Below are 27,708 nucleotides of genomic sequence, written 5' to 3'. Positions count from 1 at the left end.
CAAAGCCCCTGCCCCAGATTTCACAGCAATAGTCAGGGTTGAGGTAGGTGTGGGACAGTGGTGGAAGACGACCCAGTAAGCTATGCTTGGATCCTGAATTGGATCAAAGATCACAGAGACCCTGGGCTTCCCTGGTAGCTCAGCTGGTAAAGAATCTGCCTGCAATGCAGGAGACCCCTGGTTCAATCCCTGGGATGGGAAGAGCTGCTGGAGAAGGGATAGACTACCCACTCCAGTATTCTTAGGCTAGCCTGGTGACTCAGCTGGTAAAGAATCCGCCCGCAGTGTGGGAGGCCTGGGTTCAATCCCTAGGTTGGGAAGATCCCCTGGAGAAGGGAACAGCTAGCCAGTCGAAGAACTGATGCTTTTGAACTGCGGTGTTGGAGAAGACTCTTGAGAGTCCCTTGGACTGCAAGAAGATCCAACCAGTCCATTCTAAAGGAGATCAGTCCTGGGTGTTCATTGGAAGGACTTATGCTAAAGCTGAAACTCCAATACTTTGGCCACCTCATGAGAAGAGTTGACTCATTGGAAAAGACTCTGATGCTGGGAGGGATTAGGGGCAGGAGGAGAAGGGGACGACAGAGGATGAGATGGCTGGATGGCATCACCGACTCGATGAACAAGAGTTTGGATGAACTCCGGGAGTTGGTGATGGACAGGGAGGCCTGGCGTGCTGCAATTCATGGGGTAGCAAAGAGTCGGACACGACTGAGCGACTACACTGAACTGAACTCACTCCAGTATTCAGGCCTGGAGAATTCCGTGGACTAGAGTCCATGGGGTGGCAAACAATCAGACACGACTAAGCGACTTTTCACTTTCTTTCTTTCACAGAGACCCTACCCCACACACCCCCCACCCCACCCCGTGACAGAAGCTCCACCCCTGATCTCAGCACTGCTTCTACCAGGGGAGGTGGTCTTACCAGACTGGTCCAGGAAGCCACAAGTCAGGGACCCCGGAAGCTTAGGAGATGGGTCTCTGGCTTCCCTGTACCATCCCCGAAGCCACATTGTACTTTTTCGAACACAATCAAACACAAGAAAGCAACTGGACTCTTGCAATACATATTTTTTTTATCGTTTCTTGAGGCCGTCGGGGCCGGAGCTGCAGCCTGCAGACCTCCCAGGAGAGAGCCAGCCGCGGCCGAGCTCCGGGGAGGTGAGGGGCATGCGAGGATCTGGGTGTCGGGGCGGGAATGGGGGCCTAGCGCACTGGTTCTGCACCTCCTGCGAGACCAATCCAGGAAGCGGCGCCACTTCCTGACTCCTGGAAAGCTGCTGCACCCCTTGTGGGCCAAGGCCGCGGGGGCGCCGCAGCCGAACAGGCCCTTGATGTCGCGCAGGCGCACTGGGTCACACGGATCCTGCGGCCTGCCGCTTTCCTGCTGCGCAGGCGCACTAAGCCGCGCACCGGGAGGCGGGATCACGAACGGCTGGGAGCAGGCCGGAGGGCGATGGGCTGGGCCCCTGTTGCTTGGCCGTCGCCCCGCCCACTTCCGGCGTGCTGCTCTTCCGGGCGAAGGCGCCTGGCCTGGGTCCGAGGTGTGGCTAGTCCAGACGACGAAGGAGACAACGATCGACCGTCAAGGCTGCAGCGACCATGGCGTCCAGCGGAGTCCGCGGGCCGACGCCGCGCTGGGGACCGACACTCGGCAGCGCTGCGCTGTTCCTGCTGCTCCTCCCGGCGGCCGCCGCCCAGGGTGAGGGCGGTCGGGGGGCACAGGGTCAAGGGGTCGAGGGGACCGGGCGAGGTGAGGACAGGGGGAGCAGGGTCGGGGTCAAGGAGTGCGGAGGGCAGGGGGTCGCAGCCGCCCGGGGTGGATGCTCCAGGCCCGCGCGGTTTTCGGGGACGGCCGGGGGCCACCCGAGTGTCCGTTGGTGGCCTGGGCCGGCCCTTTGTCCTGGCTCAGCATTCGGGGTGGTCCGGGACTGCGGGGGCGGCCTGGCCGAGAGCGCTGTCCCCTCTTTAATGTCCCCGCTACCCTGGGAAAGAGCTGTCGAGTGTGGACCCGGGGTCAGAAGCAGAGCTGGAGAGCTTGCCTGACCCACAGCAGGTCAGCGGCTGGAGTCCAGGGGCCTGGCCCTTGTGTGGGCACGGCTGGTGTGTTGGGGGGCTTTGCTCCCCTCGAGGAGACCTGTGTGCAGCCCTTCCACCGACGCCCACTGTGCAGAGTAGACCCCTCTGAGGAGCTCCAGGGTCAGCGGCCAGTGCTTGAACTTGGCCTGCCCTGCTGGGGCAGATTCTAGGCTCTCCAGACCTTCCCTACTTGGGTAGGTTGGGTGGCCCTCTTTGTTTATCCCACCACTTCTCAGTAACCACCTGTGCCTGGTGCTGAGCCTACATGGTGACTGGCTGATGGAGGCGCTGAGTTCCTGGGCTGCCTGACCTGGAAATAGCAGATAGCGGGGTGAGGAGAGTGCATGACCTAAGAGCTCAGAAGCTCCAGAAAAGGGGCTGCTGGAGGGCAGCGTCCTGTGGGTGGTCTGCAGGTGGGTGGAGATCTTGGAGGGTTTGATGGGGGAGCTGTGTGTGGCGTGCAAGGGGTGGGGGGGGGGGGTGGGTAATCACCAGTGTGGAAAACAGAGCCTCTGGCTGGTGACCTCACCCACCTGGGCCAGCCTGAGGGGCCAGGGCGTTTCTCAGCTCTGGTCAGCTGTAGTTGCATCAACTCTGTAGCACTGCAAGGCACCTTTCCTCTATGTGGCCTGAGCGGGTGTCTGCGTGCAGCACTGCGTGAGTCTCTTCATTCTCCTTCTAAACATACTTGTGTGCACACTTGTGACATTATCTGTCAGTGCAGCAGTGGAGTTGCACAGAATAGGGAACTTCTGGTTGAAATTGACTTTTCAGCACAAATGTGAACTTTCAGCACAACAGGATATATGTAGCTGTAGAGAAAGTGTTGTTACGAAGACCTGGCTCCCACGACCATGGGTCCAAGGAGCCCTGTGAGCTGGTCTGTTTGACCTGGGAGTGCTTTTTACTAAACAGGCTGGATGAGAACCAAATCTGCTATCACCCAAGAGTCTCTCCTGGGTGGCTGAAGGGCCTGCGCTCTTGCATTGTTAGAGTAGGTGTGTCAGGAAACGCCCCCTGTGTGTTTGGCTGCTTGCCTTTCATGCTGGCTTGGCCCTGGACTTCTGAAGCCACCAGAGACCCCTGTGAGCTGAGTGGGCGGGTCCTGTGACAGTTTGGGAATGAAACCAGGCGTAGTATTTCAGGAGAAAGGCCGCAGTTTTTCTAGCCACACTGAGCACTGAGGTGCCCCTTTCCCACAGAGGCTGGGCTTGCTGTGTGGTTTGACTGCTTGTCATGCCATAGGAATGTGACTACACCATCTATGATACTTTGCATTCCTTGCAAGGATGCTGTGCGTATTAGTCAGGAAAAATTACCCTAAAGAAACAGAACCAGCAGGATATATGTAGAGTTATTTGGCTCAGACCATAAAGCATCTGCCTGCAATGTAGGAGACCGGGTTCGATCCCTGGGTTGGGAAGATCCCCTGGAGAAGGAAATGGCAACCCACTCCAGTACTCTTGCCTAGAAAATTCCATGGATGGAGGAGCCTGGTGGGCTACAGTCCATGGGGTCACAAAGAGTCGGACACGACTGAGGGACTTCACTTCACATGACAGACTGGCTCACAGGACCGTGAGGCTGAGGAGCCCCACGAGCCGCTGTCTGCTCAACCAGGGAGACCTGGCGTGTGGTCTAGTCCACACCTCAAGGCCAGGCAGCAGGGAGCCAGGGAGTCACGGCGCAGTCTAAGCCTCACTGGCAAGGGGAGATGACATCTCAGATCACACGGCAGATTCGTGCTGCCTTGCAGTTTGTTCTGTCAGGGCCTCAGTGGATTGGGAGATGCCCACCTCCCTGGAGAGGGCCAGTGCTTTCATCTGTCCACCCGTTCAGATGCTAATCTCTTCTGGAAACACTTTCACAGATACTACCAGAAGTGTTTTTGGGAATTACCTGGCAGTCAAGTGGTTAGGACTCGGTGCTTCCACTGCTAGGGGCCCCCGTTCCATCCCTGCTCGGAGAACTAAGATCCTGCAAGCCATGAGGCATGGCCAAGAAGAAGAAAAAAATCTTCGTAAAAAGGAAAAGAGAAACGGTGTTTTACCAGCTCTCTTGGCATCCCTTAGCGCAGACAATTGACGGACAATATTAAGCACCACAGGTGTGTGAACTCAAAGACCATCACAGCAATCCAGAACCAGCCATGTCTTCTCTGCTGTGCACTTGGGTGGAAGGGAGGCATCAGGAACCCACAAGGTGTTGAAGAGCTTTGGAGAGAAATTCATTGAAGAAGTTTCATGGGCTTTGGACCCCACTTTAATTGTGTATGGGGTCAGACTCCAGCTGAGTTTCATCTTTACTTTGGAGGGAAGGCCACCCCTGAAAGGACCTCAGGCTGTTGTCCTAAACAGGGGTCCAGAGGAGCTGTGGGGGTGGAGGTGGGGCTCCTTCAGCACGCTTTCAGTCCAGCAGCACTGCGGTCCTGTTGCTGAAAACGGGGGGCTCCCAAGCAGGTCACAGGGCAATGGGTGTGTGCATGGGTCTGAGCCTTTGCCTTGCTCTGTACTCTCCTTCCCCCTTTTCTGCCGAGGTGGTAAGACAGCCAGGACTTTCTGTCTACATGAACTTGCCGCCGCACTTCTCCTGGGAAGGTGACAGCCACAGCACCCCCTGCCCCCGTGTCCTTTTGCCCTGCGCCATGGCCACAGTGCCTGATTCTGGGGACCTTCCACTGCCGCCGGCATGGCCAAATGCAGCCCTCTGGTCTGTTATGTTCCACAGGCAATATGCTTACTTGTTTCCTTGTTGTTAGAAAACATGCCTCTTCATACACGTAGTGTGTGTTCTTCCATGGTTAAGCAGGATTCACCTGAAACTGTAGGAAAGAAATCACATGTATCATGGCTGGTATGTCTTGAGAACCCTTTTTCTTTAGTTTAGTTTTCCTGAGAGCACAAGACTTAAAGTTCTCTAGTCAGTGGCTCAGAGTCCAAGCTGGAGAGCCCGGCCTCAGCGACATTGCCCCTTCAAGCTTGGGATCTTGGGCGGGCTTTTTGGCTCCAGATTTCCTGTTTCTGTGATGAGAGAAAATGCCCTGAATGACCAAGAGTGCCTGGTCTCTGAATCAGATGTAAATAGTTAACATGTTTCCCTTTCTTACTGTGCCCTGGTGTTTTCAAGGGCTTTGTGCTGACTTTGTGAGGGCTGTGTAACGTTGGTGTTTCTGCACCGAGAACCTGCCCGGTGGTTCCAGGCCATGCTAGGAGCAGCAGGGCGAGGCAGTCCCCTTAGCCTGCTGCTCCTGGCCTCTCTGTTGACTTGTGTTGGCCCGTGACCTGGAGACGCTGGGCTGGACGGGTTTGCTAGTTCCTGCAGGACCAGTTGTCACACAGGCTTCTGCGTTGGAAATTCTCCATGAAGAATTCCTGTGCTTTATTACTGTTTCTGTCTTGGCTGCTGTTAAGATTGACGACAAGGAAGTGCAGGCTTGCTTCAGTTTTTCAGAAGGAATCGAGAGTGGATATGCAGATGAGAGTGTCATGCAGATAGATCCCTACCGTGCCTCCCTGCCCAGCGCTTTATTAGAAAAAGTTCAGAGCTGCAGAGAAAGTTGAAGGAAAGATGATGCGGTGAACTCCAGAATCCCTGTCTGTTCTTGCAGCCTTGGCCATGTGTACTCTGCCTTCCTGTCTGTGTCTGCCTGGGATGGCTTATTTTGGCTGTGTGACATGGCTTGTGGGACTGTACTTCCCTGACCAGGGACTGAACCCAGGCCACTGCAGTGAAAGTGCAAAGTCCTATCCATTGGACCGCCGGGAAAGTTGGATTACCCAAACCAATGAGAGCAAGTTGTGATGTGGCCGTTTGCCCTAAGTTCGCCAGGGTGTATCTCCTAAGAAGGAAGATATCAGCAGCACGTGACAGTCAGGTCTGCATGGTGACCATTAGGATGCTGCTGAACACTTGATTTAACACACACCTTGTGCACACAGATCACCAGTTACCCAGTGGCGTCCTCCGGCCGCTGACCCCGGGCACGCATGTGTTGCTGTTGGCTGTGGTATCTCTTAGCCTGCCTTCCCCTGGGGCAGCCCCTCAGCCTGTCCTTGGGCTCAGAGGCCTCTTTGCGGTCCTGTCAGTTTCCTCCGATCTGATTCGAGTGCGTGTGGGGAGCGTTCAGCCACTGGATAACTGTCCTTCCTGCACCCTCGGAGGCACCTTCTGCCACTGGTCCTGTGGTCTTGTGGTCATAGGTCGTCGTGGCAATACGTTTTATCACTCTTCGGGTGCCTTTTGTCTTCCTGAGTACAGTTGAACAGGGTGGGGGTGCTCTGAGACCGTGTGTAATCTCTTGTCCCTCCGCAGATGGCTCGGTGGTCTTGGCGTCCATTGCGATGGAGACTCTCAGCTGGTTGTCCTTCTCTGTTTATTCCATGCTGGTGTGAAATCATGAACATTCAGGAGGCGAGAGTCCATTACTCTGATGTTTAAGTCGTGCCGTTTGGCAAGGAGGACCCCCCCCCGCCCCAACACACACACAGACACTGGCTTCTGGGCCTTTGTGGCACTCTCGGAGGCAACAGGCTGTCTGAGGTAACGTGTCGTCTCTGCCCCAGTTGTGGGGCCAGCTGTTGTCCTGCACGGAGCCTGGTGCCTTGTAGTGGGGACAGTATCATCTACCCTAGGCTCCTTGGTGGACAGAACTCAGAATTCAGCTTTCAAGTGAAGCCGTCCTCACGGCAGCCCCGCAGGGCTCCCCCTCCTGCCATCCAAGGCCTGTGGGTAAGGGGGCTCCGAACACCTGTGGCAACCCTGCCCTCTCGGCCCTGCTGTGAGAGGCGTTTGGGGGCTGTCAGCTTTCTCTGCCCTCCTGGGCTGAATGTGTCAAAGTAGTCTAAAATCAGCTTCAACACAAAGCTAACAGCACGCTACTGGAGGCTCTGAGAAGGATGCTATTTAATAGTGATTGCCTTAGAATGGTATGTTGTGACAGAAATGGGCTTTTATTTTTAAAAATGGGATGTACAAGAGCTACACTATTGAAGAGAAGCGCTCCCCAGCCCTCTCAGGTAGCAGTTTAGTACAGGTCCTGGTCAGCAAACGTTATGAATGAGATTGTGACTTAGACCTAAAGCTCCCTTTCCTCACATTTCATCATGAGAATCTCAGGAAGTCCAGGGAGCTGTGGGACCCAGGTGGTGACCACTCCTCTGCCCACTGTGGGGTTTGTCACATTCTGAAATTACAGACACCCCCGCCCCCACGCCTCCCTGCACACGTCATTACCAAGAGCTCAGTGTTCCTCTCCTCTTAGATCCATTCATTCTTTGTGCAGTGAGATGCAGGAACCTACCTGTGCTATGGAGTGCATTCCACCTGTTCGACCCTGACCTCTTTCCAGCCTCAGAACAGGCATCTCCAGCAGTCGGGGCCCCACCCAGTCCGACCTGCCCCCCGCAGTTGAGTCTCACCTGTCCTGAACCCTGTGCTGTGGGCCTTTGTGGGGGCCTCTCCTGGCCCTCGTGGTCTGTAGTCATCTGTATGCAGGCCTGCTTCTTTTGGGGCTGAAGAGTGTCCCACTGCAGGACTCCCCAGTCACCTCTGTCCCCTGCCCCCCAGGCACTGCACGTGAGGAGGAGGTGGTGCTGGGAGGGGAGCATGCTCCCACTAGGCAGGAGGAGCCACCTGGCAGCTCTCCAGACCTGCAGGGAGGCCGAGGGGCACGCATGGTGCCTGGACCCCTGGGCCGTGTTCAACTCTCAGCTGTTACCATATGTAAAGTTTGCTGTCAGCTCTCCTGTGCACGGGGGTCTTGGTGTGTCTGGGACACACAAGACTGAGAGTGGAATTGCTGAGTCTCGGAGGAGCATCTTGTTGGGGTCCTTTAATGGACTGGAACCTGGTGGTCCGGAGTTGACGATAAGAAAGTGAAAGAGAGAAAGAGGCTGATATTCCCTGGGTTACGCAGATAACCAGTAAAGCTCTTGACACAGAGCTTGCATCACTCACTAAGGCACCAGGTGCCCTCTCGAGGGAGTGAAGGCACAGGGCACCTTCTCAAGGGGGTCTGAGAAGCCCGGGCAGGAGAGTGAGCATGGCGGGTCTCTACACTCCAGAGAATTAGCCAGGGCGGGGAGAGAGAGAGAAACAAAAACGACACGGGGACCTAAGCTCTGATGGAGCAAAGGTGCTTTAATGGTCTTTCTGTGAGTATATATAGGCTGTTGCACAAGATCCTTCTTTCGACAATGGTAAAGATCAGAAAACCAAACATACAGCAGCTGTTACCAAGGGAACAAGGGATTAATCATGGTCACAAGGTCAGGAGACGATCCATATCTCAAGAAAGGGGATCGAGACTAAGCAGTTTTGTCGTAAAGAGAATGTTTACTGAAGGAGATTCAAGCCTGTCTCACACAATGACTTCAGTTCCTGGGAGCAGCGTGCTGCTCCTCGTGAAGATAATCAAAGGACTTGTGAGAAACAGTGTGTAGGAATCCTCCTGTTAAGCGCTCCCGGACAGCATCTGTTTGTTTCAAGTGGCTGAGCTGTTGTGCGCACCTGCTGACATGCTGAGAGCCCCTGACCTCACCGCGGTTTCACATCCTCAGTTCTGGTGGGTGGGGAGTGGGACCTGACTGTGACTCCTGAGCCTTTGCTAGTAGCTGAGGGTTGTACTCAGGCCTCTTCTGAGTGTGCGCACATGTCAGGCAGCCTGGGGTGAAGAGCAGCTGCTTGATGGTGGGCTGGAGAGTCTGTTCGTGCACCAGCTCTCCCCTGACTGGCTTGAGTTCCAGAGCTGTTAGCTGCTCAGCTTTGAGTCCTTCCTGTAGTGGTTGTCTCGTGAAGATGCCCAAGAGGCAGGGGGTGTGCGGGGTGCTCCACGGGGTTGAAACGGCTTCTCCCTCCTGCCTGGGGAACCAGCCAGGGGCTGAGGCCTGGCTCAAGCCCAGCCTGGAGCTGCTGTGGTCTTCGGCTCCAGAGTGTCTGCTGAGGAGCTGGTCATTGGTGCCCAGGCAAGAAGCAGGTGACCGTCTCCCGGGAGACCCCTGGGGTCAGGACCACGCCCGCTGCTGGCATGTCCCCACAGGATTCCACTTACAGAGGCTCAGCTGTGCACCTTAAAGGCTGGGTGTCCCCCTCCAGGTTCTGAGCATGACTCGCTGTGGCCTCCTGGTGTTGACACTGCAGGATTCTCAGTGATGTTCATTCTTTCCCTGCAGGTTGCTCTCAGAACACAAGCAGAACCTGTGAAGAATGCCTGAAAAACGTCTCGGTAAGTGGTACGTGGTCAGCGCATGATGCAGAAGCACACTGGCCAGCTCTGACTCCAGGGGCCGTGTGCATGGTAGGGGGTTCAGGGCGGTCAGTAACAGCTTTTCTTGGGCGATTTAAACTGTCAGGAGAGCTGCACACACCACTGAGTGTTATTAACGTGCTGCTTCAGCCCCTGAGAGCAAACCTGAGCCCCTGGCTCACGGCCATGAATGCATATGAGCCCCGGGGCCTGCAGGTGTGGTGTTGGGTGAGGGCAGGTGCTTGAAAGTTGGGGGGACATGTTTAGCCCCTAGTCTGTGACTGTCGACCTGTGTCCAGGGCTTCCTGGGTGTCATTCCACCTTGCAGGCCTGTTGGGACAGGGGCTGGGCTGTTCTACACATGGGCCCTGAGACACGGCCGGCGTGCCTGGGGTCCTCCCAGCCCCCCATTCTTACCCAGTGCTGAGCGTCAGCTCCCCTGCTGAGGGGTCCTTGAGACAGAGCTCCCCGTGTTCTTTCTCGTCTCTGGTTAGGTTTGCCCAGATGACAGTGGGTACACACGTCCTCTGAAGGCCTGACTCCCGCTCTGAACTCAGGCAGGGGAGGGCTTCCCTGGTGGCTCAGTGGTGAAGAATCCACCTGCTCAATGCAGGAGACATGGGTGTGATCCCTGATCCGGGAACATCCCATATGCCTCGGAGCAACTAAGTCCCTCCGCTGTAAGGACTGAGCCTGTGCTCTGGAGCCTGTGCTCTGTGACAAGAGAAGCCACCACAATGAGAAGCCCACGCGCTGCAACTAGAGAAAACGTCTGAACAGCAGTGAAGACCAGTGCAACCAAGAATAAAGAGTGCAGAGGAAAGCCAGGCCCTCAGTGTGTGACTCCTCGAAGCACAGGAGCTGCTGGAAGGGTCCATAGGCCCCTGCAGCCTGCCAGCGCCCGCATGGTTCACCGCGTGCTTGTACCTCGTTATCTAAAAACAGGAGAGAGATGGTGGCAGAACTTCCGTGGAGGAGAACTTAGCGCAGTGCGCTCCAGGGGCTCTTGGTAAAACTGCAGGGGAAGAATGGAAGATGAGATGTTTAAAACTTGACGGTTTTAAAATGGAGGATTTCCCCCCAATTTTTAACTCAGGAAAGAACCACTGAAATGGAAGGAATCCTCAAATGGCAAAAACGAAGAGGGCCTTGCTGCTGTTTGTCATTTTGAACATGAGGCACCAGAGTATACACTGCCTCGGTGGTCCTGGGACCCCAGGTTTCATTGCGACATTTTTTTGGTAACAGACTCTCACCCTAACCTGGGATGGAAAAATAACGTTGTTTTCTATCCTGTTAAAACCTGTAAGAAAAACAACTTAGTGAAATCTTTACTTTTGAGCATAAAAATACCCACAATGTTCCAACCTGGGTGGGCTTGTTAGGTGGCTCAAACCTCCCATCTGAGCCAGCACGTGCCCGGCTCTAGGCCCCTGCCTGGTGTGCCAGCCAGGTCCCCACCACGTGTTCCAGGGACACGGGCAACATGGCTTCAGGTTCACTAGCAGCACTTTCTCTTCAGTTGCATTGTCTTTAAAATGGACCACTCGGTGGAGTTGTAGAGGTCAAGTGGGTAATAACCTTAGGTGGACACCACACAACTGCCTGGCTTGGTCCCTCCTGCAGGGGATGTGGACCCTCCAGTGAGGGACGTGGGGAAGCACAGAGTGCCTGCCTTCCTGCCAGTGCTGCAGGAAGCCACGAGGCGTGGGGGTGCCTGGTGGAGGAGGTTTGAGTGAGGAGGGCCTTGGTGGGTGGGTGGAGTTGAGCTGCTGTGTTGGGGAGGGGGCTGAGGAGGGAACAGCAGTGGTGGGGGCCGCGCAGGGCAGACCCTGGCCCGTCTGACGTCTGACGTCCTCTTCCAGTGCCTTTGGTGCAATGCGAACAAGATGTGCTTGGACTACCCAGTGACCAAAGTCCTGCCGCCCAGCTCCCTCTGCCGGCTAAGCTCCGCACGCTGGGGCGTGTGCTGGGGTAAGTCACCACTTTCTTTGTTTCTTGCAAAACCAGTGTCGTTTTGAACATTCTGGTTGTGCTCAATGAAGGGAAGACGCCAGAAGTGGGGATGGCCGGTGAGAGTGCTGGTGTCTGAGAAAGGGGTGGCCCGGGTTTGACGGCCATGGCCTCTGTTCTGCAGGCGTCTCCCCACATCCCAGGGCCATGCAGGTGGTGTCAGCTCCTGTCCGGGTGGCGGTGCTTCTCCTAGGGAGACGTGCACTCGGTGAGACCCAGGCTGGTTTCTAGTGGCCATATCAGTTGGTGGGTGGTACATGCTGCCACCTGGAACTCATTTTTATGAGTTGGGCTTATTAATCCTTTGCTTAGTGGCTCAGGCTTGGGGCCTTCCAGAGGCCCGCCTGGCTGCAGATTGTAGGAGCTGGTGCTCTCACAGGGAGTTGTGATGGTCCGTTTGTGTGTTTGCATTTTCGGTTCATCTGCAATTTATTCTCTGTGTTACCTTTTTTCTAAACAATTTCTGTCCCAGAATCTGTCAGCCTTCAACTGAACAACTCACTTCTGATTTCACCCGCTGAAACCTCGGGGACCCAGAAGTTTGTGTCTGTGTGAGTGTGTGTGTGTGCACGTACACGTGGAGACGTGCCTGTTGACGTCCACGCAGCTGGCTGCCCTCCTGGCCACCCTCACTCCGGAAAGGCTCCTTGGGCCTCGCCAGCGTATGTGTCGTCCTGGTGTCTGTCTCCCCGGGACCTTCCCTCCCACCTGTTCTGCAGGGACGGCTCTGGCTCCAGGGAACCGTGGGCATCTCGGGCTTGAACCGTTAAAGTGCTTTCAACAGTTGGAAGCGTGACTCCTAACACAGTGCACACTTGAGCCCTCACCCCTCCAGGCCTGAGCTCTAGAGTACATGCATGTGTGTGCACATACGTGTGTGTGTACAGACACTCGTATTCTAGAGGGCACACACACATATGCACGTACGCGTGTGCAAACACTCGTACTCTAGAGGACAAACACACATGCATGCACGTGTGTGGACAGACATACACACACTTGTGTACTCAGTGGGTTGTCACAGGAGCCTGCAGGTAATGCCACTCAGCAAGACACAGACCACATCCAGTGCTTGCCTGTCCCCTGGGACCCCACGGGCGGCTGTTGTGGCGCGCTGGTGGACATCGGGCTGTATGTGGGCTGCCATGTGCTCCTGTGTGGGCTGAACGCAGCTACCCACCGCTCTGGGCATGCCCTTAGGAGCAGACTGCTGGCTCACACCAGCAGTTTAGCCTGTCGGCCACACGTTTCTCAGAAGTGGCCGCCCCAGTGGACGCTGCTTCAGGCAGGGTGGGGCCTTGGTCGGTCCTTTTCTGTGACGTGAGGTTCCCGCCCTGGGGCTGTGAGTGTGGCTGACACAGGACATCTGGCTCTGGGCAGTTTGGGGAGGGGGCTCTGCACTCCACGCAGGCTCGCACTGGGTGAGGGGTGCTGGGGGGCAGTCTTTGTGGTAACAGGAGGGTGGAGTGCCCACAGTTTGGATTTGGGCTCATCCTCAGGCAGGCAGGGAGCTGGGATCTCATCTGGGGGAGCCTTGCAGGGGCCCCTGGAGACACTCCAGGTTCACCTGGTCACAGCACGCCTCGCTCTCACACAGGCCTGCACCGCAGGTGCTTTCTGTTCTTGGAGGTGACTGTAGGGGCATCTTATTCAGTTCTAGGCATAATCGTATGGGCTTGTGACTGTGACAACCTTAAGTGTATACATTCAATTGGAGAACAGCGAAGTCTCTATCGTTTGGCCCTTTGTCCAGGACCAGGTCTCTCTCTGCTCAGGTCTAATACGTCCTGTTCCCCATCATGGTGAGGTTTCTGTTTCTGCTTTATAACTGGGTCTAGCTGCTGACAAGAAAGGCTCCGGTGGGGGCAGGTGTGTCTTAGGGCCACGGTCTTCTCAGTCTGACTGGTTTCTAAAGTTGATTGATTGGGAGTTCTCTGATCCAAAAGTTACATCCTCTGCTTGCGAGGGTCTTGTGTTACTTCTATTTCTTGTGTTTCTGGCACTTCCGGGATAGGTCAGGGGAGAAAAAACCACAAGATTCATGGCCATTGCTGTCACGCTGGCAGCCTGAGGTGGCTCTGGGGTGGGGGCACCGGGGCGGTGGGCATCTGCCTCCCCCACCGCCAGCCAAGAAACTGGCAGGGTCGAAGATGATCAGCTCCGTGAGGCAAGCCCAGTGCTGCAAGCTGTCCTGGGAGGGTCCCACCACCATCCAGGAGTACAGGGCGGGGCCGGGCTGACTGGACGGTGCCAGGCTGTCCTCTGAGAGGCTCTGGTGTGAGAATGAAGTGGAAAAGTACTGAGTGGCTGGTTTTAATTTGTAAACCCTCAAGAGAAGCTGGGAAGAATTGGAATTTGTCCTAACTGTGTTAGGTCTGGGCAGGAAACCACAGTCAGCTGATGGCGGCAGTGCCGCTTTGCAGCCCCTGGGTGTCCCTTGACCTGGGCCGTGGCTCTGGCAGGCCCTTGGCCTGCACAGGCGGACATGCCTCCTGCTGGCCTTTGACTCAGGTCGTCAGAGCAGGGCCGGTCTACCTGGTTTTGTCAGCTTTCCTCAGGTTGGAAACATCTCTCCAGCATCAGGTGGTGAGGAAACTTACCTGTTGCTTGAAGTTGATGGAAACTGGTGACTCAGTCACAGAAACAGGCTGGAGGGAGGTGGGGCATTGCCACCACACCCCTGGTTCTGGAGACCCCGTGGGGGAGGGGCGTCCCTAGTTCTGGAGACCCCATGGGGGAGGAGCGTCCCTAGTTCTAGAAACCCTTTGGGGAGGGACATCCCCGGTTCTGGAGACCCCACAAGGAGGGGCGTCCCTGGTTCTGGAGACCCCACAAGGAGGGGCGCTCCTAGTTCTGCAGACCTCACTAGGAGGGGTGTCCCCAGTTCTAGAGACCCCATGAGGAGGGGCGTCCCTGGTTCTGGAGACCCCACAAGGAGGGGCGCTCCTGGTTCTGGAGACCCCACGAGGACGACCGTCCCCAATTCTGAAGACCCTTTGGGGAGGGACATCCTCGGTCTGGAGACCCCAGGAGGAGGGGCATCCCCGGTTCTGGAGACCCCAGGAGGAGGGGCATCCCCGGTTCTGGAGACCCCACGAGGAGGGCCGTCCCCGGTTCTGGAGACCCCACAGGGAGGGGTGCTGCCAGAAGCGGTCAGGCCCTAACTCTGTGCCTTTGAACTTGCAGTGAACTTCGAGGCCTTGATCATTGCCATGTCGGTGATCGGGGGCTCCCTCCTCCTGGGGGTTGCCATCTGCTGCTGCTGCTGCTGCAGGAGGAGCCGGAGCCGACGGCCAGACAAGAGCGAGGAGAAGGCCATCCGGGAGCGCGAGGAGCGCCGGGTCCGGCAGGAGGAGCGGTGAGGCCCAGCCTGATTGGGGGCAGCAGGGTGGGATGCTCCTGCTGCCCAAGCTTCCTCCACGTCTGAAGAGCAGGACCACGTGGAGTGCCCACAGGGTTTTCTCAGGGTGGTGTGGAGGGTGGGAAGCTGGGTGTGGGGGCTGGGCTGGCATGGCCTCTAGCGGGTGGTCCAGTCCTGAGCCAGCAGAGGCTCAGCGGGAGGAAGGCATTTAACTAGGTCTCCTGTCCGTCTGAGGCCTAACTGGGCCTCTTGTGTGGCCAGTGCTCTGGTGACCATGTGTCCCTGGTCCTGGAGCCCTTTGGCGAGTGTGTGCAGTACGGCCAGGATTGGGGGTGCTGACCTGCCAGCCTGCGGCTGCTGGGGGCCAGGACCCATGTACTCCCCACTGTCTTCAGAACCAAGGAGAAGATCTTTGCTGATTTGTTTTTATGTGAAAAGAACATTTTCTAAAATCACAGTAAGGGGCACTGGAATTGGTTTTATCGAAAGGAAGAGTTGAATGATGTGCCATCAAAGCAGCTTTGAGTGCGTGCTTAACACCTGCCCATCCTGGTTGGGATGGCCACAGCCAAGCTGTCCTGCCCGGTCTGGCTCCAGGCCAGAGGATGTGAGAGGCACAGCTGTTAGAATTACGCTGTAGTTTGGTGCTAAACCAGATTTCTCTGTTTTAGGAGAGTGGAGATGAAGTTGAGACATGATGAAATCAGAAAAAAATATGGTAAGAGCAATGGGCTCCCCATTTCTGTTGGCAGGGGCTGGCCCGGCCTTCCCGGTCACGTTCAGTGCCGGGCAGTCTCTGCTGTGTGTGCGGTGGCTCTCCAGGAGCACACGGTTGACCACTGGTTCCCCCGAGTGTTTGTGCATCCGTTGGCCTTCCCGGCACCTGTGTGCCTGTGAAGTGCTGCCTCCCTTCCCCTTTGCTCTGATTTGCCTTCCAGTCGGGGAGCTCCTGAGCTGCGGGGCCCTTTGTCCCCCACCCTCATGCTGGAGTTGTTCCTGGCCTGACTTCCCACCCTCTCGGCAGTGGCCACACTCAGGCCTTGTCCTGGGAGCTGTGTCCTGTTCTATTCCAGTGTTTGCTTGGCGAGGTTTTCCATGGAGGGACTGTTTTCTTTGGTGTTAGGAGCATTGAACCTGCTCCTGTGTTTAGTTGGTTCTGTGCTGATTTGCAAACCACCAAGGTCATTGGTGTTTTCTGCGCTTGGTTTCCTACGAAATTGGAAATTGTAGAAAGGAGCTTTTTGACATTTGATTAAAATTAATGGAAATAAGAGACAGGTGGGTGTGCACGCGCGCGCGCACACACACACACACACACACACACACACACACACACACACACACACACACACCCCTGATTAAAATTAATGTAAATAAGGTGGGTGTGTGCTCTCATACACACACGCACACACACACTCAGCTTTTTGATATCTGATTAAAATTAATGTAAATAAGAGACAGAGACAGGTGGGTGTGTGCTCGCATGCGTGTGTATGCGAGCACACACACACACTTGGACCTGTGCCCAACCTGCACAAGGCCTTTTCTGGAGCAGTCAGAGATTCCCTGTATTCCTTTCAAGGAGCTGATCAGTTGCCCTGTAATTGCACTGATGGAATTAACTTGTGCGCATTTGTGTGAAGCCCTCTGAATGGCCTGGACTGTGGAAGGAAAGCCTCGATCTCGGGAAGAATTTGGGGCGGGGTTAGGGCTGAGCCTGATTGACACACAAGACACAGCACAGATGAAACCCCCTCCCCTTTGGGTTCCTTCTCACAAGGCAGCTTCCGTCTGTTTTTCCCTCTAAACTAGAAGTAGCGCCAGGAGCTGGTTTGGGTATTTTTTCCAGCAGGACCTTAACAGTACTGCTTGTACTTGGCACATGACAGTTCCCTACCCCAAACCAGCCGTGCGTTTCTCCCCAGCTGAGCTCACTGTCTTCCCCTGACACACAGCACCCTCCCTCTACCCGCACCTGGCCCCATTATCCCCCACGCCCCAAGCCCTGCGGGGAGGAGGGTTTGCAGTGGCTCCAGCTGTTTAAAGAGAAGGAGAGGACGCTTCTCATACAGGCAACTCCTGGTCTTCGAGTGTTTAGCTCCTTCACTTTTGAACTGATAAGTCACCTTCTGCCTGTGATCTTAATTCTAAAAATTAATCAGGATTTATATAGAGCATCTCAAGTATGGCGCTTTTGTTTTCTTATATATAATTTAGCCAGCCACAGAGGGATGACACAGTTGCTTTCTTATTTCTTTCTGGATCAGCAAACAAGTCTTTTGTGCTTAGGACCTATTTTTCTTAGAAGTATTGTTTCCAGTAAATTTCACTTTGGTTTTAAAGTCGCCAGTGGTGTGACTTTCTCAGAAGGGTAGTGTCTGAGCTCCTTGCACACCTGTCTTCCTTGGGGCTTCAGTAAACCTTCATACGGGCTTCTGTGGAAACCTTCACACACAGCCTCACGTGCCGTTTTCTGGCTCCTGTTGCCTGTGGCCGAGTGTATTTCTAATCAGGCTTGTTTTGTTTTCAGGTTTGTTTAAAGAAGAAAACCCATATGCCAGATTCGAAAACAACTGAGACGCACTTGGTGGCGCGGCGAGCAGTCTCCAGGCCTGTAGTCAGCAGGGACCCGCCGCCCGTGCGCCTCCTGCCCTAGGGAAGGAAGCTGCCTCGGGCTGAGGCCTGGGAGCTTCTGTTTCCTCTTCTCTCGTTTCTGTATTTAATCACTTGAGACACGAAGGCTGTCAGGGCTTCTCTGTTGTTCTGTTGTCCACTTGGGGAGGAAGCGGCACACCTCAGGCCTCCGCTCGTCTGTGAGCCAGTGCAGACGGCCCTGCATCCAGGCCCACGAGGTCCACGTGCAGGAAGCAGAGCGGTGCAGTCCGTCCTGGGACTTCCCCAACCCCTATCGTTTCCCCTGCATCTCGGGGCCCAGGATGCGGTCTGACCTGACCCACACCAAATAGCATTGAGCTGTAAACCTTTTTTTATTATTGGATTTTATTTTCCCACCCAAAAGATTCTCCCAAAAAGCTTTATTGTCAGAGTTCAGACTGCTTATGGGGTGATTTTTCAAGTTTGTGTCTTTACCGGTACATCAAGATATTCTAGTGTTCATCTGAATTATAAAACCTTCGATGGGCAGTCGTCAGGCAGTCGTCAGTCAGGTGCTATTGTGTCCTGGGGGTGGGAGGGCCTCCTGAGGCTCTGCCTGCCTTCTCTTCAGCCCCACTGAGCGTCAGCCTCGGGGTCTCCTGAGTCAGACCCTCCCTGCTGTCTCTGGTGGTCACTCAGGGCTTGCAGGTGACCACAGGCCCTCCCTCGAGAGGAGGGGCTGCCGATGGGATCTCCACACATAGGCACTGGCGGCTGTTCCGCTTGTCCACCGACCCTAGCTCCCTGCCCGTCGTCTGTCTCGGCCTGTCCTGGGAATCGCCCACAGAGGCGGCTTCTCACGGGCGCTGGGTGTGGTGGTGCCGCCCTTGGGGTTCCTTTTTTCCAGATCAAGATGCGAGCCTGCAGTCAGTAGCCCTTGCACTTCCTGGCAGGGACAGCAGATGGTGAAGTCACTGTGAACAGCCTTTCTTAAAAAAAAATCTGAAAATAGTCCTAGTTGCCAGATTGTTTTAAACGAGAAAAACATTGAGCTTTGGGAAGGAAGGTGAACGTGCACAATAGGTAGGGGTGTCCATGCGGATCCAGGGGTCAGAGGGCATTGTCACACGGCCACATGTGCCTGGTTAGCCACATGGATCTGTGTTTGACCTCAGTTCCACCCTCACATTTCACAGACCAGAAACAACCTTTAACAAAGTCCTTTTGTCTTATTTCTCTGATTTCTTGGGCATTTGATAGCAATGAAAGTATTATGAAACATTCCTAAATATAACAGTCTGCAAATTTTTACTTTATGCTGTTTGTTCATAAACTTTGTAGTAGACTTTAATGAACTTTGTATTAACTTGATAGTATGGATGTAAAATCACTCTTTCCTGACTTGAGGCTGCTGAGCTGAAAGCAGAGCCGGGTTGTAGATAAAACGGGTTGTTAGAGCGGGGTTGCTGGTGCACGTGCCACCCTCCCACACAGCACAGAGCCCTCCTGGGAGCAGCTCCGCAGTCTCACATTCTTCTGAAGCAGCACCAAGAGCAGCCAGAGATTGTAACCTCAAGGAAACCACGAGTCTGAGTGCCTTAATCTTTAACCAGTTTCCAATCAGCTGATTAATACATGCTTTTGTTGACTATGCCTTGCGTCCTTGTGTTTCATTTCTGGGGGCTGTGGACGTGAGTGCTTGGGGAGCAAGGGCAGCAGGGCTGCTGGAGTATAAGACGGGCTTCAGGACCCATTGGCACAAGTGCGCAGCGTGCTCCTAACGCCAGGCCGGTAGGGAGCCTCCACACCACGAGGTGAGTGGTCCCCAGGCCCTGCCTTGCGATGCGTTCATTCCTGCTGCAGCTCCCCTGCTTCAGACATGTGGCCAGCGCAGACACCTGGCCTCGTCCCCCACTCCCTCCCCCTCCCCGGGGCCCCTCCATCTTGTGAGCTGCTGCTTAGTTGGGGTTTTTTTGAGCACAAGCCATATGTCTCTGCTCAGCCCTGTGATAAACGTTCTCTGCTCCAAACTCTGAGGTTAGTCTCAGTCACAGGGCTGCTGAAGGCAACTGGAAGGGACGGTCAGGCAAGGCACTGCGAGAGGTTGGACCTATTCACGCCTGGGACTGGGCTCTGCTCCCTCCCCTCAGGACACAACTCAGGAAGGGAAACCACGGTGGGAGCCAGGCTAGGTGGCTGCTTGGGGAAACTGGCCCACCTCCCAAGAAGGCTCCAGGCACTCACTGCCCACCAGTGCTGGCTGAGGGACAGTGAGGTTGTGCCAGCCCACAGGGAGCCTGCCTGCTCAGTGACTGAATCCCAGGGGTCCAGGTGCCAAAATGAGCAGGAGCCTCTTCAGGGGCCACAAAACAACAGAGTCCTGGGATCTCGAGTATGTGGTAGCAGGTCCAGGGGTCAGAACTGGGCCGGCATGCTCACCGCCTACTACCCCCCCCCCACCCCCGCCAACCCGGTCAGCTTGCCCCAGGCCCTGTGACTCTGACTCCACGTTCCCACACCTCTCCCTGTGCCTGCTGGGCATCACAGGCCTCTGACCACAGCCACGTGGGCTCCATGATCCATGACTGTGCTGTCCAAGCGTGTCGCCCACCACTGTCATCAGCAAGTCAGCAGCCGGCCTCCAGGGGACATTCTAGCGTGTTCCCAACAGCCAGACCCCTGGCATGCCACCTGCCCTGATCAGGCCACTTCCCCCCCACTGTCTGGGGGGTACACAGGGTCTGGCTGAGCATCTGGGCTCCCTGCCGCCTGCTCACCAGGCCCGTCAGCTCTGGTGATGTCATAGTTGGGTCAGGCGCTGCAGACGACAGAGCCAGAAGGTTGACTGGCCTGAGGTCAGTGTGGAGGCACAGGCGTCAGATGGTCTCAGCTGGCAGGGCTCGGAGAGGAGAGGGAAGCAGGTGCCAGGCCAGCAGCTGGAGAGAGCTGAGGTGCTGGGAGCTGAGTTAATTCGCCCCAGCAGCTGTGACCCTTGGGGCCTGGCCTGTGGCCCCAGCCGCTCCTTGCGGCCCACCTGCCCTGGAACAGCCAGATCAGAGGATCTTGGAGTGCCTCCGCCCCAGCCACTGTGACGAAACCACTAGCTCGAGGCGCACACAGACATTTCCTGTCTCGGAGTCTGGGCCCAGGCGTCTCAGGCGGCCCCTCCTGTGGGAGCGGGCGGCCGTCCCTCCTTGGAAGGACCCGGACAGACAGGATTAGGGCTCACCCAGCGACTTCGTTCTAACTTCATTTCCTCATTAACCATCCCCTCTCCAGAGCTTGACATTCTGAGTGCTGGGATTAGGGCTTCGGCTTGTGAATCTGGGGGACACGACCCAGCTCGTCATACGCAGGGGGCCCTACATTTGACCCTTTACACCCGCTCTGGGATGCAGGGCTCTGCTCACCGTCTCAGCGGCAGGGGTGGGTTCCACAGGTTCCCAGGCCTATCTATAGGGCAGTCTTGCCTTCAGTCCCAGGCACCGGTGGGGAGGCACCAAGTGAGCTCATCCCTGACACGTCTGGGCCTCTGGTTCCCATGGGCCCACAGTGAGCTAGACTCGAGTGGGACCCATCCTCATCTGGCCTCCACAGGCCCCACTCTGGCCAGCAGACCTCGGTGGCTGACCAGGTCCCCACAGAAAATGTTAGCCGTTCAGTCATATCTGACTCTGCGACCCCCGGGCTGTAGCCCGCCTGGCTCCTCTGTCCTTGCCATTCTTCAGGCAAAATTACTGGAGTGGGTTGCCATTCTCTCCTCCAGGGGATCTTCCTGACTCAGGGATTGAATCCCAGTCTTCTGCACTGGGAGGCGACTTGTTTATCATCTGAGCCACTGGGGAAGCCGCCGCAGAGCTGGTAATAACTCACGAGGGTCAGGGATTTCCTTTGCTCCAGGACAGTGGCCCTTGAAAATGGCCACAGGTCCATCTGGGGAAGCCCTGAGAAGCACTCCATGGTCCTGTGGTTGAATGACAGGGTCCTTTCTCACCAGCCTGGAGACCACTGGGGAAAAGCCAGGTGTCTCCATTACCGTCACAGCTGGGTTTTGCCCAAATGTATATGCACACTCAGTCCTGTCTGACTCTGTGACCCCATGGACTGTAGCCTACCAGGCTCCCTTGTGCATGGAATTTCCCAGGCAAGAATACTGGACCAGGTTGCCATTTCCTTCTCCAGGGGATCTTCTAGACCCAGGAATCAAACTTGCTTCTCTTGGATCTCCTGCATTGGTAGGCGGGTTCTTCACCAGCTGAGCCACAGGGGAAACCTTTGCCAGACTTCGGGAAGTGTTTGACCAAAAGACCTAGAATTTTCCTTAGCAGCTAAGCATCAGTTTCATTCTCAGGGCCCCTCCCCTGACAGGTCCTGGGGCTCAAAAAACTCCGATTCCTCTCCTTCCTTCCAGGTGACATATTATTTGCTCCTGGTCTATCCCTAGCTTCTGGTGCTGACCGCTGGCATCCACCCCACCAGGACCCCTTGGTGATCCATGGCAGACTCTCCAGTCTGCAGAGGTCAGCCGCTGAGGGTGCTTTGCCTGTGCATTTCTCCATAACTCGGTGCAGGAAGTGCCCTGAATTTGGCTGGAAGGGCAGGGTGCAGGCTCACGTACTAGGCCCACTAACAGCCTCATTTCCAGGAGCCCAGACCTTTGCTCCACAGCAGCTAACCTACCTTGACAGCCCACTGCCCTCCCCTGTGCCAGGCCCCGCCTCCAGCACTTCCACTACCCTCTCCCGTGGCTGGCCCCGCCTCCAGGCGCACTGGTCTCCAGGGTTTGGGGAGGGAGGGACGCAGGAGGTGGTTTCCCCCCAGGGTCTCCAGGTGATGGTAATGCAGAGCAAGGCTTAGAACGACTGCCCCAAAGGCTTGCTCCGTGTGTTGTGGCCCGGGTTAAGTAGCCTGGCGTCACCTGGGAGCTCGATTGGCTTGCATAGCTTCACTGCCCACGCAGGGCCTGATAAACCAGAGCCTGTGTTTCTCCGAGATGCCCTTACAGTTTGTCTGGAGTGTCCCGGCTGAGCACCGCCCACCAGAGCTCTCAAACTGGAGCTGCGTCGTAATCCGGCATCCCCCCGGAAGGCCCTTAAAACCCGGATGGCTGGGCCCCGCCCCCAGAGTCGCTAATCTAGCCTGTGCACTTGCAGCCTGTTCCCAGAAGGCAAGGGTGCTGCCCTTCCAGGGATGCAAGAGGATGACCCCGGTGAAGCCCGACGTCCTGTTAGCCCTGCGTCCCCGGCCTGCTCTCACGGCTGCACCGCTAGCCCCAGGCTTCTGCAGCACCTCCCAGGTCTGACAGGCGCGAGGCCTGTTTCTAGGATGTTCCCCAGACCCTGCCAGGACAGCTGGGGAGGACCCAGACCCTCGTTTAGGGTCGGGAGGTGGTCGGCAGAGGGGCCCCACCTCCGCAGGAGGGACCAGGTGGAGTCAGGCGACCAGAGGCTGCCCAGGGATCCAGCAGGGAGGGAAGAGGGATAAAACGAAGGATCGCTGACGATTTTTCTGGACCACGGGGGCCGTTTTCCGGTTTCTGTGGCCAGGGGAAGTTTTCTGCGGAGGTTTGGGCGGGTGCGCTGCCCGCACCGTGCTGCTCCAGGATCGGGATCTGTCCAGAAGTAAAAGAGCACAAAACCTGGATTCACCACGGCCTTCGGTTCGCACGGTCTCCTTTTCTCTGGCTAGAGAGACAGGATGGGGTTTTGCCACCCGCACTGGCCTGTCACCCCCACACTGGGGGCGCCCTCTGGTCGGAGCTGGGAAGTGAAAGAGGAAGAACACCTGGAAAGTCACCGCATCGAGTCTCTTGGGTCTGCTCCCTAACCTGCCTCGTTCTAGCCTTTCAGAGTCTTCGCAGGGTGCTCTCACCGGAAGTCTCTCCTAGTCCTCGGAAGGCTGGTTTGCCGGGTGTAGAGATCTGAGCTCCATGTGTGTAAAGGCATCTGCCCTTCCTCTTCCTGCTCTGCGGCTTGCGTGGTCTCTGCATCAGGTGTGTGGTCTTCTGGTCCTTGTTTTTCTGCATGTCATGGGTCTTTTTTTCCCTCTGTCTGCCTTCAAGGTGACTTCCTTATCTTTGGCTTTCATCACTTTGAACATGACGTGTCTTGGTGTGACTCTTGTATGTTTATTATGCTGCGGCTGCTTACTCACTTCGGTCGTTTTCGACTCTGCGACCCTGTGGACTGCAGCCTGCTAATCTTCTCTGTATACATTTATTTATTTATTTTTTTTTTTCTCTGTATACATTTAAATTCTTCTGAATTTGAATCTGTGCCATGGTGTCTTTACTTATAGAAAATTCCCAACCATTATTTTTTTCAAATATATCTCCTGCCCATTCTTGCTTCTCCTTCTGTGACGCCAGTTGTTGCCAATTGTATGTTGTATATGTGTGAGTGGCTCAGTCGTGTCCAACCCTTTGCGACCCCGTGGACTGTAGCTCGCCAGGCTCCTCTGTCCATGGAATTCTCCAGGCAAGAATACTGGAGTGGCTTGCCATGTTAGGCCGTTTGAAATCATTGCAGGCTTTGTTTGCTCTGTTCTGTTGGGGGTGGGGCCCGTCTTTCCTCTCTGTTTAGTCTGGGTTATTTCCATGGTCTTATCCCAAAGCTCATGGTTCTTCCCCTTGTCTGTACTGAGTCTCCTTGTGAGACTGTTGAAGATCCTTCATCTCTGTTTCCCTGTTTTTATTTCCAGAGTTTCCATGGGCCCCTTCTGTCTCCATCTCTGTGCTCAAAGTCTCCACTCTTTTCTTCATGTTATCTTTTCCTCTAGAGCCTTAATATCAATTCGGTCTGACCACCCCAGCATTTGAGTCACATCTGAATCTGGTTCTGGTGATTTTTGTGTCTTGATTGTGGGAGTTTTTCCTTCTTTTTTGTGTGTCTTGTAATTACTGAGAGCAAGATACTGTCTGGAGGGCAATAGAGACTGCGGTTAACAGTATTTATATCTGGAAATGGACATTTTTCTTCTTCTGTTTGGCTGCTATTGCAGGGGGCAGGCAGCTACCGGGGCTGACTGGCTCTGGGTTTTGTGGTTGTCATGGTTACCTTTAGTGTCCACTGACCTCACATTGCTCAGCATCACCCGTGCTGAGGGTGGAGGATGGTCTGCCGGAAGGTTTTTCTCAGTGTCCCCACTCCGCCTGGAACTCGAGGCCTGCCCTGCGCACCTGCAGCACGGGGAGGGGCTCTCTCCAGGCTCACTCCCCTGTGTGATGGACCCTCCAGCTTGCTTCTGGACACTGACTGCGCTGGAATGGGGAGTGGCAGGCGGGCTCACTGTTGCCCTGATGCAGGTTCACACGGACGCAGATCTCATGTCCTTGCACTTTGGGGTGGGACTTAGTGACCCTGTTTCCTCTCCAGAGAGGGAAGACCACCAAGGGGCTGGGCCTGGATGTACTCTGACAATAACAACAGTGAGGTGACACCTTTAAAGGCTTTAGGCTTAGATATCTATACCCAGAAAGCCGTCCTTCTAATACTGAGAGACTTCTGATGCGGACAAGACAAAGTGAGCATCTATCTGAGGAGCCTGAAGGCTTCAGTCTGAAAGTAAGAGCAGACCGATTAGGGAGAGGACCCTAAACTTAAACACTGGAACGTCAAAATCCCAGCTTTCTGATGGGTTTAAGCAAAGTTGTAATTTTGAGGTTGTCCAACTTTTCTCATTTGTAGACTGGGATAATGATCATCCCAGCTTTCCACATCCTAGGCAGAACTCACCCTCCAAAGGATTTTGCTTCTTGAGTTTTCTTAGAGACCTAATATGTGCTCAAACTTTGTAAATATTCCAAGGTGATTAAAAATATTACTTACAGCTTTCTTTGGCTTCCAAGTTCTCTCTATATGCATTCAGTTCAGTTCAGCCACTCAGTCGTGTCCAGCTCTTTGCAACCCCATGGACTAAAGCACGCCAGGCTTCCCTGTCCATCACCAACTCCTGGAGCTTGCTCAAACTCATGTCCATTGAGTCAGTGATGCCATACAACCATCTCATCCTCTGTCATCCCCTTCTTCTCCAGCCTTCAATCTTTCCCAGCATCAGGGTCTTTTCCAGTGAGTCAGTTCTTTGCATCATGTGGCCAAAGTATTGGTGCTTAAGCTTCAGCATCAGTCCTTCCAATGAATATTCAGGACTGATTTCCTTTGGGATTGACTGGTTTGATCTCTTTGCAGTCCAAGGGATTCACAAGAGTCTCATCCAACACCACAGTTCAAAAGCATCAATTCTTCAGCGCTCAGCCTTCTTTATGGTCCAGCTCTCACATCCATACCTGACTATTCAAAAAACCATAGCTTTAACTAGACAGACCTTTGTCGGCAAAGTAATGTCTGTGCTTTTTAATATGCTGTCTAGATTGGTCATAGCTTTTTTTTCCTAGGAGCAAGTGTCATTTCATGGCTACAGTCACCATCTGCAGTGATTTTGGAGCCCAAGAAAATAAAGTCTGTCACTGTTTCCATTGTTTCCCCATCAATTTGCCATGAAGTGATGGGACTGGATGCCATGATCTTGAATGTTGAGTTTTAAGCCAGCTTTTTCACTCTCCTCTTTCACCTTCATCAAGAGACTCTTTAATTCCTCTGCTTTCTGCCATAAGGGTGGTGTCATCTGCATATCTGAGGTTATGGATATTTCTCTCAACAGTCTTGATTCCAACTTGTGATTCATCCAGCCTGGCATTTTGCATGATGTATTCTGCATGTAAGTTAAATAAGCATGGTGACAATATACAGCCTTCATGAACTCCTTTCCCAGTTTTGAACCAGTCTGTTGTTCCATGTCCAGTTCTAACTGTTGCTTCTTGACCTGTATATAGATTTCTCAGGAGGCAGGTAAGGTGGTCTGGTATTCCGATATCTTTAAGAATTTTTTACATTTGTTATGATCCACACAGTCAAAGGCTTTAGTGTAATCAATGAAGCAGAAATAGATGTTTTTTCTGGAATTCTCTTGCTTTTTCTATGATCCAGTGGATGCTGGCAATTTGATCTCTGGTTCCTCTGCCTTTTCTAAATCCAGCTTGAACATCCGGAAGTTCTCAGTTCATATACTATTGAAGCCTAGCTTGGAGAATTTTGAGCATTACTTTGCTAGCATGTGAGATGAGTGTAATTATGTGGTAGTTTGAGCATTCTTTGGCATTGCCTTTTGGGGGGGACTGGAATGAAAACTGACCTTTTCCAGTCCTGTGGCCACTACTGAGTTTTCTGAATTTGCTGGCATACTGAGTGCAGCACTTTCACAGCATCATCTTTCAGGATTTGAAATAGCTCAACTGGAATTCCATCACCTCCAGTAGCTTTGTTGTAGTGATGCTTCCTAAGGCCCACTTCGCATTCTAGGATGCTTGGCCCTAGGTGAGTGATCATACCATCGTGAGTGTCTGGGTCATTAAGATCTTTTTTGTACCATTATTTTGTGTATTCTTGCCACCTCTTAATATCTTCTGCTTCTGTTAGGTCCATACCATTTCTGTTCTTTATTGTGCCTATCTTTGTATGAAATGTTCCCTTGGTATCTCTAATTTTCTTGATATGATCACTAGTCTTTCCATTCTATTGTTTTCCTCTGTTTCTTTGCATTGATCACTGAGGAAGGCTTTCTCATCTCTCCTTGCTATTCTTTGGAACTCTGCATTCAGATGGGTATATCTTTCCTTCTCTCCTTTGCCTTTCACTTCTCTTCTTTTCTCAGCTATTTGTAAGGCCTCCTTAGGCAATCATTTTGCCTCTTTGCATTTCTTCTTCTTGGGGATGGTTTTGATCACCACCTCCTATACAGTGTTACAAACCTCTCTACATAGTTCTTCAGGCACTCTATCAGATCTAATCCCTTGAATCTAGCTGACTATATAGTTTCTCCATCCTTGGCTCCAAAGAATATAATCAATCTGATTTCAGCATTGACCATCTGGTGATGTCCATGTGTAGAGTTGTCTCTTGTGTTGTTGGAAGAGGGTGTTTGCTATGACCAGTGCATTCTCTTGGCAAAAGTCTGTTAGCCTTTGCCCTGCTTCATTTTGTACTCTGAGGCAAAACTTGCCTGTTACTCCAGTTTTCTCTTGACTTCCTACTTTTGCATTCCAGTCCCCTATGATGAAAAGGACATCTTTTTTTTTTTTTTTTCTTATGGTGTTAGTTCTGGAAAGTCTTGTAGGTCTTCATAGAACCATTCAGCTTCTTCAGCATTAGTGGTTGGGGCCTAGACTTGGATTTACTGTGATATTGAATGGTTTGCCTTGGAAACAAACAGAGATCATTCTGTCGTTTTTGAGATTGCACACAAGTACTGCATTTTGGACTCTTTTGTTGACTATGAAGGCTACTCCATTTTTTCTAAGGGATTCTTGCCCACGGTAGTAGATATAATGGTCATCTGAATTAAATTTACTCATTCCAGT

General features: G+C 54.1%; 1 protein-coding gene across 1 annotated transcript; it reads left to right on the top strand.

Moving 5' to 3' along the window:
* The first annotated feature begins 1,539 nt into the window (after window positions 1-1,539).
* PTTG1IP (PTTG1 interacting protein) lies at window positions 1,540-18,945 on the top strand. Its single transcript, NM_001046594.1, is given in 6 exon segments — window positions 1,540-1,705; window positions 9,252-9,304; window positions 11,191-11,299; window positions 14,525-14,696; window positions 15,371-15,417; window positions 17,230-18,945. Coding segments are annotated over 6 exon segments (528 nt in total). The 5' UTR covers window positions 1,540-1,605; the 3' UTR covers window positions 17,277-18,945.
* Window positions 18,946-27,708: the final 8,763 nt, after the last annotated feature.

Source organism: Bos taurus, chromosome 1, assembly GCF_002263795.3.
Source record: "Bos taurus isolate L1 Dominette 01449 registration number 42190680 breed Hereford chromosome 1, ARS-UCD2.0, whole genome shotgun sequence".
NCBI lineage: Eukaryota > Metazoa > Chordata > Mammalia > Artiodactyla > Bovidae > Bos > Bos taurus.
Note: the sequence above shows the minus strand (reverse complement) of the source record. Positions and strands in the feature narration are given on the sequence as shown.